The following is a 16,132-nucleotide window of genomic DNA, read 5'->3' on the forward strand; positions in this document are numbered from 1 at the left end:
TTATTTTTTATTTCTTAATTTTTTTTTTACATTACATGTGAAATTAACAACACTGCCAGCAACTGTCCAACTACAATGTTAATGTAATTTCCTGAATCAATGAAAAAATCTCAGACTGATGTTTCCATCTTATAAGTTAAGAAATTTTTACTGAACATTTCCCAGCATTCACAAACTTTACTCTGAATTTACCAACATGCACAACCAACACTGGTAGGCTCCTTGTTGAATATGTCACCAAGCAGGGAAATTTAAGATATAGCTATAGTATGAAACAAAACAGAAAAGTGCCAAACAAATCAAGTCAGAAAATTCCCACGCTCCTTTTTTTGAGAATCTTTTTTTGGAAGTATTGGTTCCACTGTGACTAAAACCAATTGGACAGACCTTCACATCCAATGGAAGTCTCCAACCCATGGTATGTCACATTTCTAAATAATACAGTACTATATAGATCCTGGTAAAAGTTAATCAATGCAACTTTTTTTTTAATTCATGTTCCTGACCTGGTTAAAAATATTTCTAAATATACTACAAGAAACAAACTGTAACTACAACTTAAAAATGTGCAGAAGACCAACTTATTACACTAAGAAAATTTTCAACCCTATATGCAAGATAATGTATAACATGAATATATTTTATCATTATAAAAACAACCAAGAATAACTCCTTCAGGATAATTTATTCACCTGAAACAAGATACATCACCAAACAAAGACACTGGTCAGTCTGCTTTCACTACCTTGTCTTTTTTTTCCTTTCTGTAGATTACACTCTGTTTCCTTACAGCACAATTTTCACAATCAGAAGTATCAGCACCATTGGCAAAGACAGAATTTTATAAATATTTGATGAAAAAGAAATGCATATAATACAGAGTGAAATCTGTGCAAGTATTTTACAACTTTTAGTGAGTTTTATTACTTATACTTTATGTGCTTTCTGTGTCAAATGCAGGACTGCAAATAAATCAGTATAACACGTGTATCCTTTTGAGTACAACTATGACGACAACTCTTAACTTTTCTTTACACAGCTTTACTACTGTAATAAAGCTGTACTTATTTTTATTAATTTGAATACCTAAAACTACAAGATTCTCAACCTTCAAATGCATGCTTTTAATTCTGAAGATGTTCTTACAAAACTAATAACATTTCTACAGTTTTCTAAACTCATACTGACTTGAATGCTGCTTATTCTTGGGCAACTGGTAAGCTTAGTATTCTTGAACAATTTGTATTAACTTTACACTTAAATTTACGAAAAACTCATTGAGCTTTGTAATGGTACACTTTTATTTTAATTTGGCAGTGAAACTGTTATTATGGCAGATAACAAGAACAATTTTTCAAGTACTTAGTTTTGTACTGTATTTCACCAAAACTTTTCACAATTATAGCAATTCCCATAACTAAGAATTCTTTCCAAACCTTATGCATAAACATCATTACACTTATATTTGTATAGGGAAGCATATTACGCAAGGATATTTGTATATATAAGTCACAGCGATTTGTATGCATAATGAAATATTTCAATACATATTACATGTTTGGACACAGCATTGGTCTGTCTTCTTCAGGTCAAGCCAGACCAATGCTGTGTCAAAACATGTAGTATGTATTAAAGTATTTCATTATGCTTACAAATCGTTGTGACTTATATATACAAATCATTTCACCTGTTTCTACTCAACCATTAGTCATATTTTTTGTTAAGTTTTAATCTGATACATTTGGACATTAGACATTAACATAAAACCATATACTTTCAGAAGCAAAGAAACCAGAAAACTTCCAATAACCACAGAGAAAACAACTTACAAAAAACAAACTATGAGATCAAAAGGTAAGCTATCTAATTTTTCTGAATTAAGAAAAATGTGGCATAAACTCAGTATTTTCTTTTCTTTTTACCAGTACTTAACAATATTTGTACTTATCAAATCAATAATATATATATAGCAAAGTATGAAACTGGTGCCAATTAAGTGAGAAATAAAAACAAAAAATCTAAAATAAGAAATTAAAACAGTAATTATTGTAGAAAAATAAAAAGTAGCTTTCCACTAAATACTATATTCCTCAAAGCCAGCAACCTTCAAATAGAGTAACAAAAGAATGGGACATAATAAACTTACGACATATCAGTGACAATTAAACAGTCCAGTCACTTAACTCTTTAAACCCATAATTTTTTGCACATTCTACCAGAATTATTTTCATGATTTCCTAATAATTATCACCATACGTTATAAAATTTTAATTTTCTTAATTTTGTGGATAACAACATGGTTTGGATTAGATTTCAGCCACAGAGACATAAATGTTTGATGGTGACAATGTCACCATTTGATGGGTAAATTGGAATTTTCGGTCAGATGCTGATAGCGTCTGCTCGGGTTTAAAGAGTTAAGTCTTATTTTGCATTTGTGAAGTAACTTATACTTCCATAAGGAAATCTATAGTTTTCTTTCATAAAATACTGAACCAGACCCATTACAAGTCCTCATCATGTGAATGATGTTCAAGTGAACATCATTCACATGATGAGGACTTGTAATCCTCACTATCAATCCTCACTACTAACACTTTCTCTAGCAGTCAAGTTAAAAAATTATATAATGGTTAAATTCTTTACTCAAACACGGATTAAATAGTGGGATTAATATCACCATCAATGAAGAATACACTATCATTAGTGAAATTATGAAAAATATATTAATAAAAAATATGTAATAGCTCTCTGGCATCATCAGCTTTGCATTTGAATTGACTTCATTGTTTCGAATGTATCTAATTTTTCCTATAAAAAAAATTCTCAATAAAAAATTCCACTCTATTTTATCTTATTTGGACATGTAAAGTATAGTATCTACTTCTTAATCTTAAAAATTATACAAATCTTCAAACATATATTAAGAGAAACATTCAAAAAATGTAAATATGGATATAGGTGGGTGATGTATAATTAAATACATTCATAGGGTTTTCACTCGAAAAAAAAACACCAACAGTAGTTAAATAAGTCTGAGCACAGCAAGTTATCAGGTTGTTTGGCTTTTGCCAAATTAACTGGTCAAAAACAGCTACAATACACACTATCAAATTAGCTGATCTATTTGATAGTTCTTTTTTTTTTCAAACATCCTCAGTTAACTCATTTGCTATATAGGTGTTGGTTAATAATTAATGCATCCATTACAATAAATACACAATATCTTTAAAAAAGGATGAGAAACTATGCTTACACCATATAATTTTGATGACATGTATCAAAAAACACACAAGTTTCAACTTCTAACAAAATATTTCAGGTGTTACAGTATGTCTACTATACAAACAGACTTAGGAAGTGGGAATATTTGCACATGAACAAACAACTCTAAACAGAATACACTGTTTTTTAAAACTTTACTAGAGCCTTCAAAGTCAGAACTCTCACAGAAATAAAGAATTAATTGCATAAAGAAAATACCTAGTCTCTTCTTCATATTATAATGACTAATAATTGCTAGTATGTTTTACAAATATTTTTAAACTAAATCAAATTTCAAGTCTTCAAAGAGTTATATTTATGTCTTCTATTAAACTAACCCTAAAGTGATACTACTACTACTGCTCTTTGCATGTCGAGATACCTATGAACCCAACATCTGAAGAAATGATAAGCTATATTTTCTAACCATTTAAATCAAAATATCAACACCAGTGAAATTACAGTCTGCACTTAATTAACAGAAGTTTGAAATTTCCAACATAATGTTCAGTTGTTACTAATATTCAACATAACATAGTATGAGTATAAAAAAAAATAGTGCTCTATCCTTAGCATCTATATCTGATGACTTTTATAATATTGTTGATGTTAAATTCAAATTATAAACTTTCAACAGATTTGCCACACAGATAAATAAAAGAAATCACACAGGACCAAACTATCACCTTTCCTTCTAATTATTAGATTGTACATGTTTAAATGGCCCCTTAATATCCAGCTTGAAAATGCTCAAAGTAGTACAAGCATATCAAGACTAGGACTCTGGTTATAATGTCAGAGAATGAAAAACTGATGGCTCGGTTTTCTCACATGATGATGGAAGATGTGTGGACAAGACAAGCCTACAGCCTTGGAAAATGAGATCACTAGCATACAAATACAAAAGAAGTTTCTTGGGATGAAATTAAGTACAAAAGTTTTGAATATCACCATACAAAATAATTATTAGAAACATGTTTGTCATAATACTCATATTTCACTTTTATTCAAAACAGAATATTAAAATGTTTTCACTTACCTAAGTTTTCTCAACAAACAATATGCTGATCTACATTATCAGCAAATAAGTAAGAACCCTGAAAAACTTTTTATTTATAAAAAATATGAAGATCTGTTTAAATTAGAAATGTCCAAAAATAAAACCATCTACACTTAGCAAGTGAAAAAACAAAATTCTGACTTGAATAATTCCAATTAACCTGTTACAAATGTTATCCAGTCTATGACATAACTGAGGCTTTTATAGAGATGAAGTCGACACAAAATTCACAAGATTGTTTTAAAAATACACTAGTCTTCATACCCAAAAAGTTTTCTAATTATCTATAGCATAAATTAAACAAGAAAGATTAGAAAAATATTCTCTCTCCTCAGGAAAGATTTTGCCTTATAGCTTTTATCAGGAGTTTTCAGACAGTTTAGAACTTGTGTGTCTGTAGTATAGTATAGTAATTTTTGATAATCATTATGGCCAATCATGGTCTGTTTATAGTCTGGAAATAATTGTAATTACATCATTCTTTACTGACCTAACACAGTTTCCAGTACGAAAAGCATAAAATAGAATTTTAAACACCACCATTTGCTGACATGGCCTTTTACTCAATACTTGTGCTCATCGAAACAACTGAGTTAAATCATACAAACTCATAGTTGAAACTATTGAAATCAGTCATTTATGAGACATCAAGCCTTACACTGTATAACATCTAAGCTGAAAACCAGTACTGGCCCCATAATGAATGATGTAGTTAGATTACTAGTCTTAATGCAAGATACTACATTCAGACAAGCACTATACTAGACTTTTAAGTTACCAAAACCAGGAAAGAAAAAGGTGATTTATTTTCTGAAAGTTTTAGTTAATAACTAAAAAAAAACTTAAAATGAAAGAAAGAATTGCCGACAGTATTTTTCATAATGGACAGTTTAAGCTAAATAGATATATGGAAAGGTCAAACAAAGTAATATTAATAACAATGCTGTATTGTAAATTAGAATTTGCTATCTGGATCCATAAAAACTAGGTCTTTCAACTTCACTGTAACTAAAAACTACTAACATGTATAGTTTCCCATTACTAATGTTAGAAAACAAATATAAGAACAAAATAAAATCAGAAGAAACAAATCTTACAAATTAATATACTGTTATATCAAAATGTAATATAAATCAATTACTACATATGTCTATGTAGTCACCTGAGATAGATAATGTCAAAAATAGACAAGAAATAAAAATCTTAGGTCATGAGTTACATCAAGTCATAGATTGTTAACCTGTAAAATTCTGCGATGAACCTGTGAACAAATTTTAAAAGCTGTTTGAGGGAAATGACACTAAGTAAATAATTAATCAGAAAGGTTTACCTTTTGGCACAAACTAGGTAAGTTTCTGAACAAAGTCTCTGTCTACAAGATATGAGACTTCTCTACTTGCGGACAAAAAGTTTGAAGCTCAAAGAAAATACAGCTACAAACAAATTTGTTCATCAGCATCACCTCAGAGGATATGCCTTCAGTCATGACTACTGTGCTTGAACTTAAATTGAAAACAAATGTACTGTTAGTGTTTTAATTTAAAGTTACCTGAATACAAATTACAAGGGAAAATAACCTTGTGACTTAATAAGGATGACTAACATACTATAACTTGGTTAACCAGTGTACAAAATGTGTAACTGTTGTTTATGAATTAATTCCAGGGAATTATGAGGGGAAAAAAACCTAACTAACTACGGTAGAGGTAATGAGACAGGTCATTTAATGTACAGTTAAAAGTGCTCATTTTCCCCAGGCTAAGGCATTAGATGAAGAAGTACTATGCTAGTTTCACGCTAGCCCATAAAAGATGCTAGCGTGAAGAAACCGTTAGCAGTGTCGACCTCTCCAGTACTCTTTGTATTCAGTGTAGCTTACTGTAAGTTTCTCACTTTGATAGCGAGTCAGTCTGACAGAACGGCGCACTTCATTAGTGATAACTCCTTTATAGCCTCCTTTTCTTAGTAGGGAGTCAACTGTTTGGATTCTGTCCCAACCTGAATAAATTTATACACATTAGCAGTTAACCTGTACACAAGCATTTGCAAGTAATATTCCATAAGATTTTCTGAACAATTAAAATTTATGGTATAACTATATTTCATAGTTTTTAGCAGTTGGAGTCTTAATGCAATACATAAAGAGTGGGAATTAAATCATACAGTCTTATTTTTTAAACTAGTTAATAAAGTTGTGTAAACAGACATTTCACACAATACAGAACAAAGGTATATCACATACAGGTTGTAAATATTTTGCACATACATTTCACAAGTAATGTAAAACAAGCATTGCAAATGTTTTAGCAGGAAAATGATAGAAATATAATACACTGATATCTCTTGCAAAATGAATTTTAAAACAGACAATTTGTGCACAATGGAACTTATTTTTTAATTAAAAAATAAATACCATTTAAGCAATTTTAAATATATATTCATATAATTTAAATTCTCATCATGAAGCCCCCAAATAACTTTCCACATGTAAGGGTTAAAATTACGGACCAATTATTTCTAAAACTCAGGGTAATATACACATAATAAAAATCATTATCACAAAATAATGAACATATTATGTTACATTATTCTGTCAATCTCAATACTAAGGTTTCAACCTATAAAAGCTTTATACAACCCAAACAAGTGAATATAAGGTGCTTTCTTATTCCATTAAACATCTTTAAAGTTAGAAAGGTTTATTAATAGAAACTACACTAATAATTGAAAACATCATTATAAAATAAAAAAATATTTACATACACATTCTTTTTGTAAATATTTTAGCTTAATAAATACTACAAATCCTGCTCATGGCACTAGTAATTACCTGACCATAAGGATAAACCCACCCTGTTCTGGAGCAACTTCGGGAAGATATGTAGCTGTCCGTTTTGAGCCTTTGTCTGAAGTAAACTCAATACGAATACCGTGAATTCCAATCTGCAACATGTATGAACAACAAATCAAAATAACAAAGCTTGAGAAACGAGTAATCCAAAATCACTACACTCAAGTACAAGGTGATGCAAAAGTTTCACGCTAACACGATTTTTATAAGTACAGGATTACATCCACAATTCTTTTCAAGGTTACTGACATCCCAACCAATTATTGTAACAAAAAGGAAAAGAGACAACTACTGAAACACAAATATGGCTTAGAAGAATCACAGTGAGCGTAAGGTTTAAAAATATGATTGAAATAGTGCACAACTTTTGCATCACCCTGTATACATTTTAGCATCTAATAGTTGTATATACAGAGTACTATATATATTCATTAAGTAAATACCATAAAAAGATTGTATGAATACTCTTATAACCATAACTTAATTTTTTTATTATTGACCAGAAGGATTTTTCTAAGAACATACAGACAAGCAATTTTAACTTTTAAAATCACAAACCAAAAATGTACCAGCTAATGAACCAGCTTGATTACTACATCTTAACAATAGGTATAAGTAAGATTTTTACAGCCTAAAATCTAAATTGTCAAAGACTGGCTTTCGTTGTTATTTTTTTTTACAAAATACAACAAACTGAATAAAACTGCCTATAAAATCAGTGTCAGGGATCTGAAAATGGGAATATGAGGCAAGTCAGCTCAAGTGAACAAAGAACAAAAAGGATAAGTCTCCTATGGCTTCTTAGAGAATATTCTGACTTTATTCCCTAGAGTACAAGTCAAAGAAGAAATCAAAATGCAAGCAAACCCATATCAAGTACAGGATAAGCATGGACAGACAAGCTTCTAAGTCATGTAAATGAGAAACTAGGTGATGCACGGTAGATGTAGTGCTAAGTGAAAATATTTTATTGGCGCAAATGCACGAGTGGTTCTAATGTATGTCAGACTTTAAAGAAGTCTAATAATATAGTTGCAGAGTCAGATAAAAATTCTGAATCACAATATGTTCTGGATATTGTATGAAGAAATGGTAACTGTAATGATAAGCACCCTTGGTTATAACCTACTAAAAAGCACAAAAGAAAGACCCAAAAAGTTTTAAAAATGAAAAATAATTTTCTGCTGAACTATTGCCAAAGACGACACATAAGAGAAGAGTCAGAGGTTAGGAACTTAGTCAAGAACAACATCCTGCAGGAGATGTAGTTTGGTGTGTCTATATATATACACACACAACAAAACTCATACCCCCTTTTTCTTTTACCAAACTGTTCTTTCTTTTATAAGTTTTGTAGTATCACAGGCTACTCTTCAGTATAAAACTATAAAACAACAAAACATTTTTGGAAAAGTAATAATTTTAAGTTTAAAGTGGAAGTAGAAAGATGAAGTGATAGTAGAAATGGCATTACAGTACCAGAGAGGATCCGTACCAAATAACACATAGGAAAAAAACAACAGACAAAACCAACCACACATGCTGAAAGAAAGTCATGATGGGGTCTTTCAAGCACTGACATTGTTATTAAATAATAAGCTGAAAATAGTAAAAAACTAAAAAAAAACAAAACAATGGAACACAAACAGAAATCAAATTCAATAGAGATGAGGTGGTTAATTTTTTTATTATGTCATGTGGCTATCATTTCAACAAGACTGGATGCTAAAAGAGAGTTGTAAGCCTCCATTTCTAAACATTGCTGTTAAATGATCAAGTGATAACAAAATAGAATTTGTTGGAAAAAAATTAAACAAATAATGTTACAGAAAACTGACTTAATTGTTTAATTTTATGTAATTTCTTTCTTAACTGAAGTCCCAATCAAAAGTTCTGTTGATTATTTACGAAAGAAATTAAGAGAAAATAAAGTTTCAACAATAAAAATTATATACATTATTAGTGATGTAAAAGTTATGTAGAAAATCCTTTTTTTCCATTTAATAACATATATTACAAACAGAACGAAGGAATAGCTATGAGACCACTGTTGTCATCATTATTGTGTGATCTTATTAATGAGTTTAAAAGTCAAGCTTTAAATACATTTAATTTGTTGGTTGGTTGGTTAACAGCAAAGCTACACAAATGTTATCTGTGCTCCACCCAAACTGAGAGTAAAATCTGATTTTTAGCATCGTAAGCCTATAGACTTGCTGCTGAGCCATTGGGGACAAGTTTAGTTTGACAGAAGAAATTTGGATAACATGATGAGACATTTGAGATAAAGTGACATGGTAAAAAGAGATTCAAAGTTTGTCAGTTAACTAATTAGTTTAAGACTTCCATTAAGTTGAATTATGAGGAACAAGGAAATGATAATTTACTTATATATATATTAGTTAAAAAAGTGGGAAAAATTAGGGCTATCAATTTATCGTAAATCTTTCTCTTTGATTATGCCACCACATCAAAATCATGTCATACACGAGCTCAAACAATATCAGTTTATTATATTCATATACAGCTATACAATTGTGTTCTAAACAAGATTTATATAATGAAACATAAATGCTCAAATATGTAGCAGTGAACACAAAATTTGTGAGGGGGATACTACCAACAATCACAGAGCCAAAGCAAACTATAGCAGAGCCTACATTCACCTGATTTGAAATGATTCATAAAAATTGGAACAAAATAATGGTTTCAAAAGTGTTCTTAAAAGAGAATTCAGTATTTCCAGTTGGGAGTATCCAATTTCTTCAGATGATTCACTGAAAAGACATAAGTGGGATGGTAACAAGACATGGTGGGATGGGCTGATCAGGTTCTGCAATATCATCCAATGTCAGGCCAGTATCAATTAACTGTGCTTAAAGACAAAGGTGAAAGTGAGGAATAGTAAACAGTCTGTTTGCAAAAAGAAGAGCCCACTGAGACATGAAGACAAAACACCAGGTGGGATGCTGTGGTAAGGATAAGAGCTCTGCAGCATATTGTAAAGAAGGTTGCAAATATCTAAGGTAAGGTGTAGGATCACAAGACTCAATGTACAAAATTTGGACTAGAGAAGAGCATAAAGCCACCAAGCAAAGCCAAAACCCCTAATGATACACAGGATCCAACATCTTCAAGGCAGAGTCCTTGGTTGAACCATAGACTACAGATGAATAGTCCACCTTATATTAAATGAAGGCATGACAGAACTTCAGTGTATAACATATATCTTCTCTCCAAGAGGTGGAACAAAGGATGTGGAAGAGGTTCAGTTCCCTTGTATGTTTGATTTGAAGATGCTTAACATGCAAAACAAATGTCAGATTATGGTCAAAAAGAAGTTCTAAATATTTTGTTTCAGCCACTATGGGAATAATGGCACCTCCCAAGTGGAGCTCATTATCAGGGTGCAATCCATGCTGGTAGCAAAAATGCATGTAAATGGCTTATAATGATAAGAATGTAAAACTATTTGCTGTTGTCCATTCAATCTGAAGTTGCTGCTAAGTATAACTTCTATATGATGACAGCAAGAAATCTGAAAGTCATCTGCAGTTTGCAAATATAGGAGGAAAATGTTCAGTGATAGCACTGATTTTAATGCTGAAAAGTGTGACACTCAAGAAACAGTCCTAAGGGGCTTCAAGTTTCTGTGTGAAGGATCAGAGTAAATGGTTTATCAGCTCAAAAATAATGTGGTGTTCTTGTGGCTTGATGGCCAAAAAGGCAGGGGAAGAGGTGAATGAAATGGTGAGAAAGTAAGCCCAAAGGGTGCTAGCAATACCCTGTAAGTCAGTAACCTGTTGGCTATCAGAATGCAAGATCAAAAGAGGATGATAGGTATACTTTCAGTTTTCCTTTCAAATCTTGTCCCAATCCATCTTGGAACTGATAGTGGAAGAGATACTGGAAGTGAAATTAATCCCAGAATCCTTCTGGCTGTGACATCTAACTTGTCGGGCATAGGCACAAACCTGGTAAAAGGTCATGCAAGTGGAAAGAGTGGTATACCTATGGAAGATATCCCAGGCCTGTTTCTGAGTTTACTGTCCCTGTTGGCAGTTAGGAGTCCACCATCGACAAGGGTACAATGGTAAGCATGTTGAGGTTTTATGAACAGCTGCCTGAACAATACAATCAGCTACTGCATCCAACCAATCATTAAGGACAGGTTAATGACAGCAGGACCAAGCTCTGAGAAAGTGTTGAGAAAGGGCTTGTTAGCCCACTCCAGTTTTCACCATGGTATACCAGATGGATGGCATTAACCACAGCCAATATCTCTAAGTATCATGGAAAATTATCACTGACTTTGGGATCGCTATCCACCTTTCAAGAAAAACAAGGAAGAGAAAAGGAACAAATGAACAGATCTATTGCAGTAAAAGCTGACTTGAGATATGAAAATAAGTAGATGAACCAGTGTTGAAAAAAAGAGCGTGAGATCTAAAAGCACATGCTTATGCTTTACAGATCAACCATCCTATCAACATCCTTAAGGGGATTGTGTCCATTAAAGTCTCCCAGGAAGAAAAAGGGATGGAAACTTCTCGATAATCAAGGTGCTTGATCAAAATGATCTCCTACTGACAGATAAAAAAGAGCAAGGTGTGATGATATGAACAATGGAGACTTCAATGGCAACAGCCTCTAGTAGTAATACAATCACACTTGTGGGTGCAACACCACCATTAACCCATCTGTCACACAACTTGTCTTTTGTATAAAAATAAAAGATGCCAAAAGATGACAGTAACAACAGTTTCAGGAATGTCTTCTGTAACAAGAAACACAAAGGGGTGGTAAGAATTGATCATGGTCATGTTTTCATCTAAATTAAAGCCTAAACCTCAACAGTTCCGCTGTATCAGTGTAACCATTTTTACCTAGAAAATCTAGGTGGAGAGCCTTCATGTTTTGATTTATGACCTTTTACTCAGTAGATTGATTGACCTCCATAGGTCCTGCCCTGGATTGATGTGACAAGCCCCTTTTAGGTAAACACAATTCCAACTAACAAGGATGTGACTGTAAAGTGGTCCTAAACTTTGGCATTGATAAAAGTGGACCCGATCCTTCACTGCAGTTAGTAGTGAGGATAAAGATCATAGCAGACACGCAGGGCAGAAGACCTTAAACACAAAAAAAGACTCTATTAAAGGAATTGAGAGATGTGTTTGTATTCTCATAATGACAGTGGACCAGAGGGTAGCAGCATAACTCCATTTTGGAAGATGGAGTCACAATCTTGTAATTCTCTGGGTAAGATGTTTAAGAGTTTTAATTCACTTTACCTACTTCTCTTACAACCAGTCATAGATAAATGAGAATATGAAAAGTGGGAACCAAAGTAGTTGACATAATGAGGCCCTAACTGGCATTACTTGCTATCATGATCTTTGCCTACACAAAGAGCACAAGTTAAATGACCACAGCATGATGTTATTCAATGTCTAAAATGCTGGCAGTGACAACAATTAGCAGGTTAGGGATATATATAGCCTAACTGTACAGTTCAGATACTCTGCCTTAACAGTGGCAGGATGATGAGGTGTAGAGAATGTCAAAACTAGAAACTGCATTCAGCTAAATTATTTAATTTTGTGAGTGTAGATGTGCCTCGGTGTTGATACTTCTTGACTAGAAAGACCAGCAAGAAGCTCAAATTTGGAGATTATAATAATAATAACTCTTGATAATAACTCCTCTAGAGGAATTCAAAGTAGTATGAAGAGTAACCTAAACAGGTATATACCAAAATATTTCAACTTCAACTGGAGTTCATTATCATGTGGTCAGGATGTTTCAACCAACAGGTCCCCACATTTTAATTTCTTATCCATCTTTGGAGAGCTGCCAAGCACCTCTTAAGCCATTTTGAATAATAAAAAAAGAGACATCTTGAGAAGAGATGTCCCAGAAAGAGAATTTGATATCAAAAAAAAAAAAACGGTCCATGAGTACCAGAAGATGGCAACAATATGGTTACAATCTTCTATCCTTGTTCATTAATAAATAACTTTTCTTTTGAACTGGAAAATCCATAAGAAAATGAAAATAATTCAATACCTACTGATCCCACCCATCATAGTATCCAAAACAGACACATTAATTGCACTGTCAAACTCGAACAGCATAGTGACACCACAGTTTCTTGGGCACCATACCTATACACCATCACCAGACATAATGTCTACAATACCCATGTGTGTGTGTGTGTGTGTGTGTGTGTGTGTGTGGAGGGGGGGGGGCTCCCCAAGGTCGGCTTTCTAGAGGAATTGAAGGCCAAATGTTAAAACACCACTCAAGGATTCTATCTCCTTCCTTTACAAATCACCACACACAGCAAAAATGTGGGTGGAGGTTTGGATCCCAGAAAAGGTAGACTGTTCAGGAATACATGTTGAGTGGTATTTTTTGTAATAATGTAAAATGAGATATCACTTTATAGAACTGATAATATAAAAAGTGTACAAGATTTTGTGAATTGCACTCCTGAAGATGTGTTGAAGCATCATAACATATAAAGTGGATTTAAGACAGTAGATTCCTCTTAAATAAATATTTTTATTCTGTAAAACAATAAAAAAAGTTGTCATTTGAATTTAATTTACAAGAAGAACTATAAATGGCCAATAACTGAACCATAATTAAGTGAATGCAAGGAAATACAAATCTGGCTTTTGCAGAGCAATGATTTGTTCTTTATGTTTAAAGAAGATTATTAATTAACTAGCTAACACTCAAATGAAACTGATAACCCATCAAATAAACAAAAATATGCTTACAAATTCAGCAAAAAAACCAAAAGCTTGGGCTAATAAAAAGAAATACTAGTTGGTTTTAAAAAACTTAATAATAGGAGGGTGGCTTTGCATGCAAAATCCAATGACAGCCATTAACTACAGCTATCTAGTGTTTTGCTCAATACACTGGCCCAGGAAAAATAACCAAAATGTAGAAAATGGCAAGAGTGATATATAGTAGAACAAACAGTAAATGTCTATGACAGACACAAAAAATAAAGTCCCAAACACAAAATTAAATCAAAATGCACTGGCCACATTTAGCTAAATCACTATGATTTACAGAGTATACAATACATCAACCAGTTGTCTCTACCCAAGTTTGGAGTTCTCATTACTTTCAGTTCAGCTAATTATAGCCACAGTATTATGTTTTCAGGTCAATATTTAAAATTTCACTCCATGAAACCAACATAAAAAAACGTGTTCATTGAATAAAAACAAAACAATTTCCAGAAGATTTTGGAGTATTTACATGAAGGCTGTGCCAATTGGATATCAATTGTTGCCATGATTATTAGTCAATACAATAACCTAAATCTAATTATTAAATATTTACTAAATGTTTCACTGATTATTATTACAAAATAAATATTTAATAACACAGGCCTGCAATATTTTTATTGTCTTGAAATTTTTACATATTCAACAGTAATTCTTGTATACTGAATCCAAAAATGATATCCATTTTTCTCCATCATGTACATATTTTTCACAAAATGTCATAATGCAAAACATAAAAGAAATACCACAACATGTAGATTTCACAAAAAATAAATCAGGATGAATTGCGATTCATATTCGATTGACATCAATGTTCTTCCCTTTTCTTCAATTTGTTTGTATCCTTGTTAACAAACATAATAATAAAAAATGTTCATTGTGGTAAACAAAATAATAATTTGGTCTAAATAAGTTTTTTCTTCTTCCTGATTTATAAAAAAATCCTTACGTGATATAAAAAATTATTATTATTTTCGAAATCTGCATAGCTGAATTATGGAAAATTCGTTACTAAAACCAAAACAACTTTTACAAAGTTTAAATTTACAGGCATGTGTAATTAGTATTTAGTACTTAATACAAAAATTAATAATTTCACTTAGGTGATCATAAAGACTACTGAATATGAAGACTTTATTTTTAATAATATTTATACAAAGTAAAGCATGTTTATTTTATAAATAGGATTATTTAATGTAGCTCACCACTTGCTTTATTCTAGCACAGTAATTCTTCACATGTTAAGATCATTATTTAAACATGCAATATTACAAGATTTGGTAATTAACATTAAGGACATGAAACCTGAATTATAGGTGCCAATTGGTTATAGGTTATTCTTTGTTTGACCTGCAATACACTAGGTATTTATTAAGTTTAACTGAAAAATGTAATTCTAAATATGGTTTTTCAAAATAATTATTTAAATTAAAAATCAGATAGGTTTCAGATATGTGAAATATATATGTAGCTAAATCAATATCATTTACAGTGTATATTAAACATCAATCAGTTGTCTATCTCCAAGTTTGGAGTTCTCATGTCTTTAAGTTAACCTAGTCTTAGCCATGGTATTATATTTACAGGTTACTATTTAAAATTTCAATCCATGAAATCAACACAAAACATTTATTCATTGAATAAAGAAAAATGAAATTTCCAGAACAACAGTGCCAGGTATTCATATTGAGGTGATCACGGAGGCATAAATAAAGTCACAGGCTAAGATTGTTTTACCATGCAATGTTAAAATAAAATAAAGTCACTAAAAGGGCACCCTAACACAATGGTAAATTTGACTAACCAAAAAATCTGAAATCCTGATTTATTATGTTACAATATCATATACCTTACCTAAACTTATAACATGGTACATATCAATTATCTTCTATACAGTTATCAAAAGTTTAAACATTCATAAGACATCAGAATGGAAAATGGATAAGCTTGCTGAACAGGCCAGAGAAGTGGCCCACTTAGGTTCAGAGGAGTCTTGACCTTTCCATGATCGAAAGTGGCTTCACATTACATCAGTTGCTACCATTCAAAAAGCACTCAAGATTTAATAATAAACAAAACTTCAAACATACTTTTAAAAAAATGAAATAAAGCTGGAAATTGTATATGGAACATAATATTTCCCTTTAA

The 16,132-nt window shown here is 31.8% G+C and overlaps 1 protein-coding gene across 5 annotated transcripts in view; it reads right to left on the reverse strand.

Moving 5' to 3' along the window:
* The window catches only part of LOC106474171 (AMME syndrome candidate gene 1 protein-like), a 44,531-nt gene that overhangs the window by 4,334 nt on the left and 24,065 nt on the right, over positions 1 to 16,132 (reverse strand). The window contains exons 4-6 of one of the 5 annotated variants that reach the window (XR_002608825.1): positions 7,155 to 7,267; positions 6,218 to 6,322; positions 2,018 to 4,151 (exon numbers count right to left, since the gene is read on the reverse strand). Coding sequence is in view for 3 of the 5 variants with exons in the window: in XM_022379422.1 (XP_022235130.1) it covers positions 4,060 to 4,151; positions 6,218 to 6,322; positions 7,177 to 7,267 (288 nt within the window). In the remaining 2 variants the exon portion in view is untranslated. Of the gene's footprint in view, positions 1 to 2,017; positions 4,152 to 6,203; positions 6,323 to 7,154; positions 7,268 to 16,132 lie in introns of those variants that run through there. The other 4 variants (XM_022379422.1, XR_002608826.1, XM_013934865.2 and 1 more) reach the window with 4 other exon arrangements.

This window comes from Limulus polyphemus, unplaced genomic scaffold (assembly GCF_000517525.1).
Source record: "Limulus polyphemus unplaced genomic scaffold, Limulus_polyphemus-2.1.2 Scaffold136, whole genome shotgun sequence".
Taxonomy (NCBI): Eukaryota; Metazoa; Arthropoda; class Merostomata; order Xiphosura; family Limulidae; genus Limulus; species Limulus polyphemus.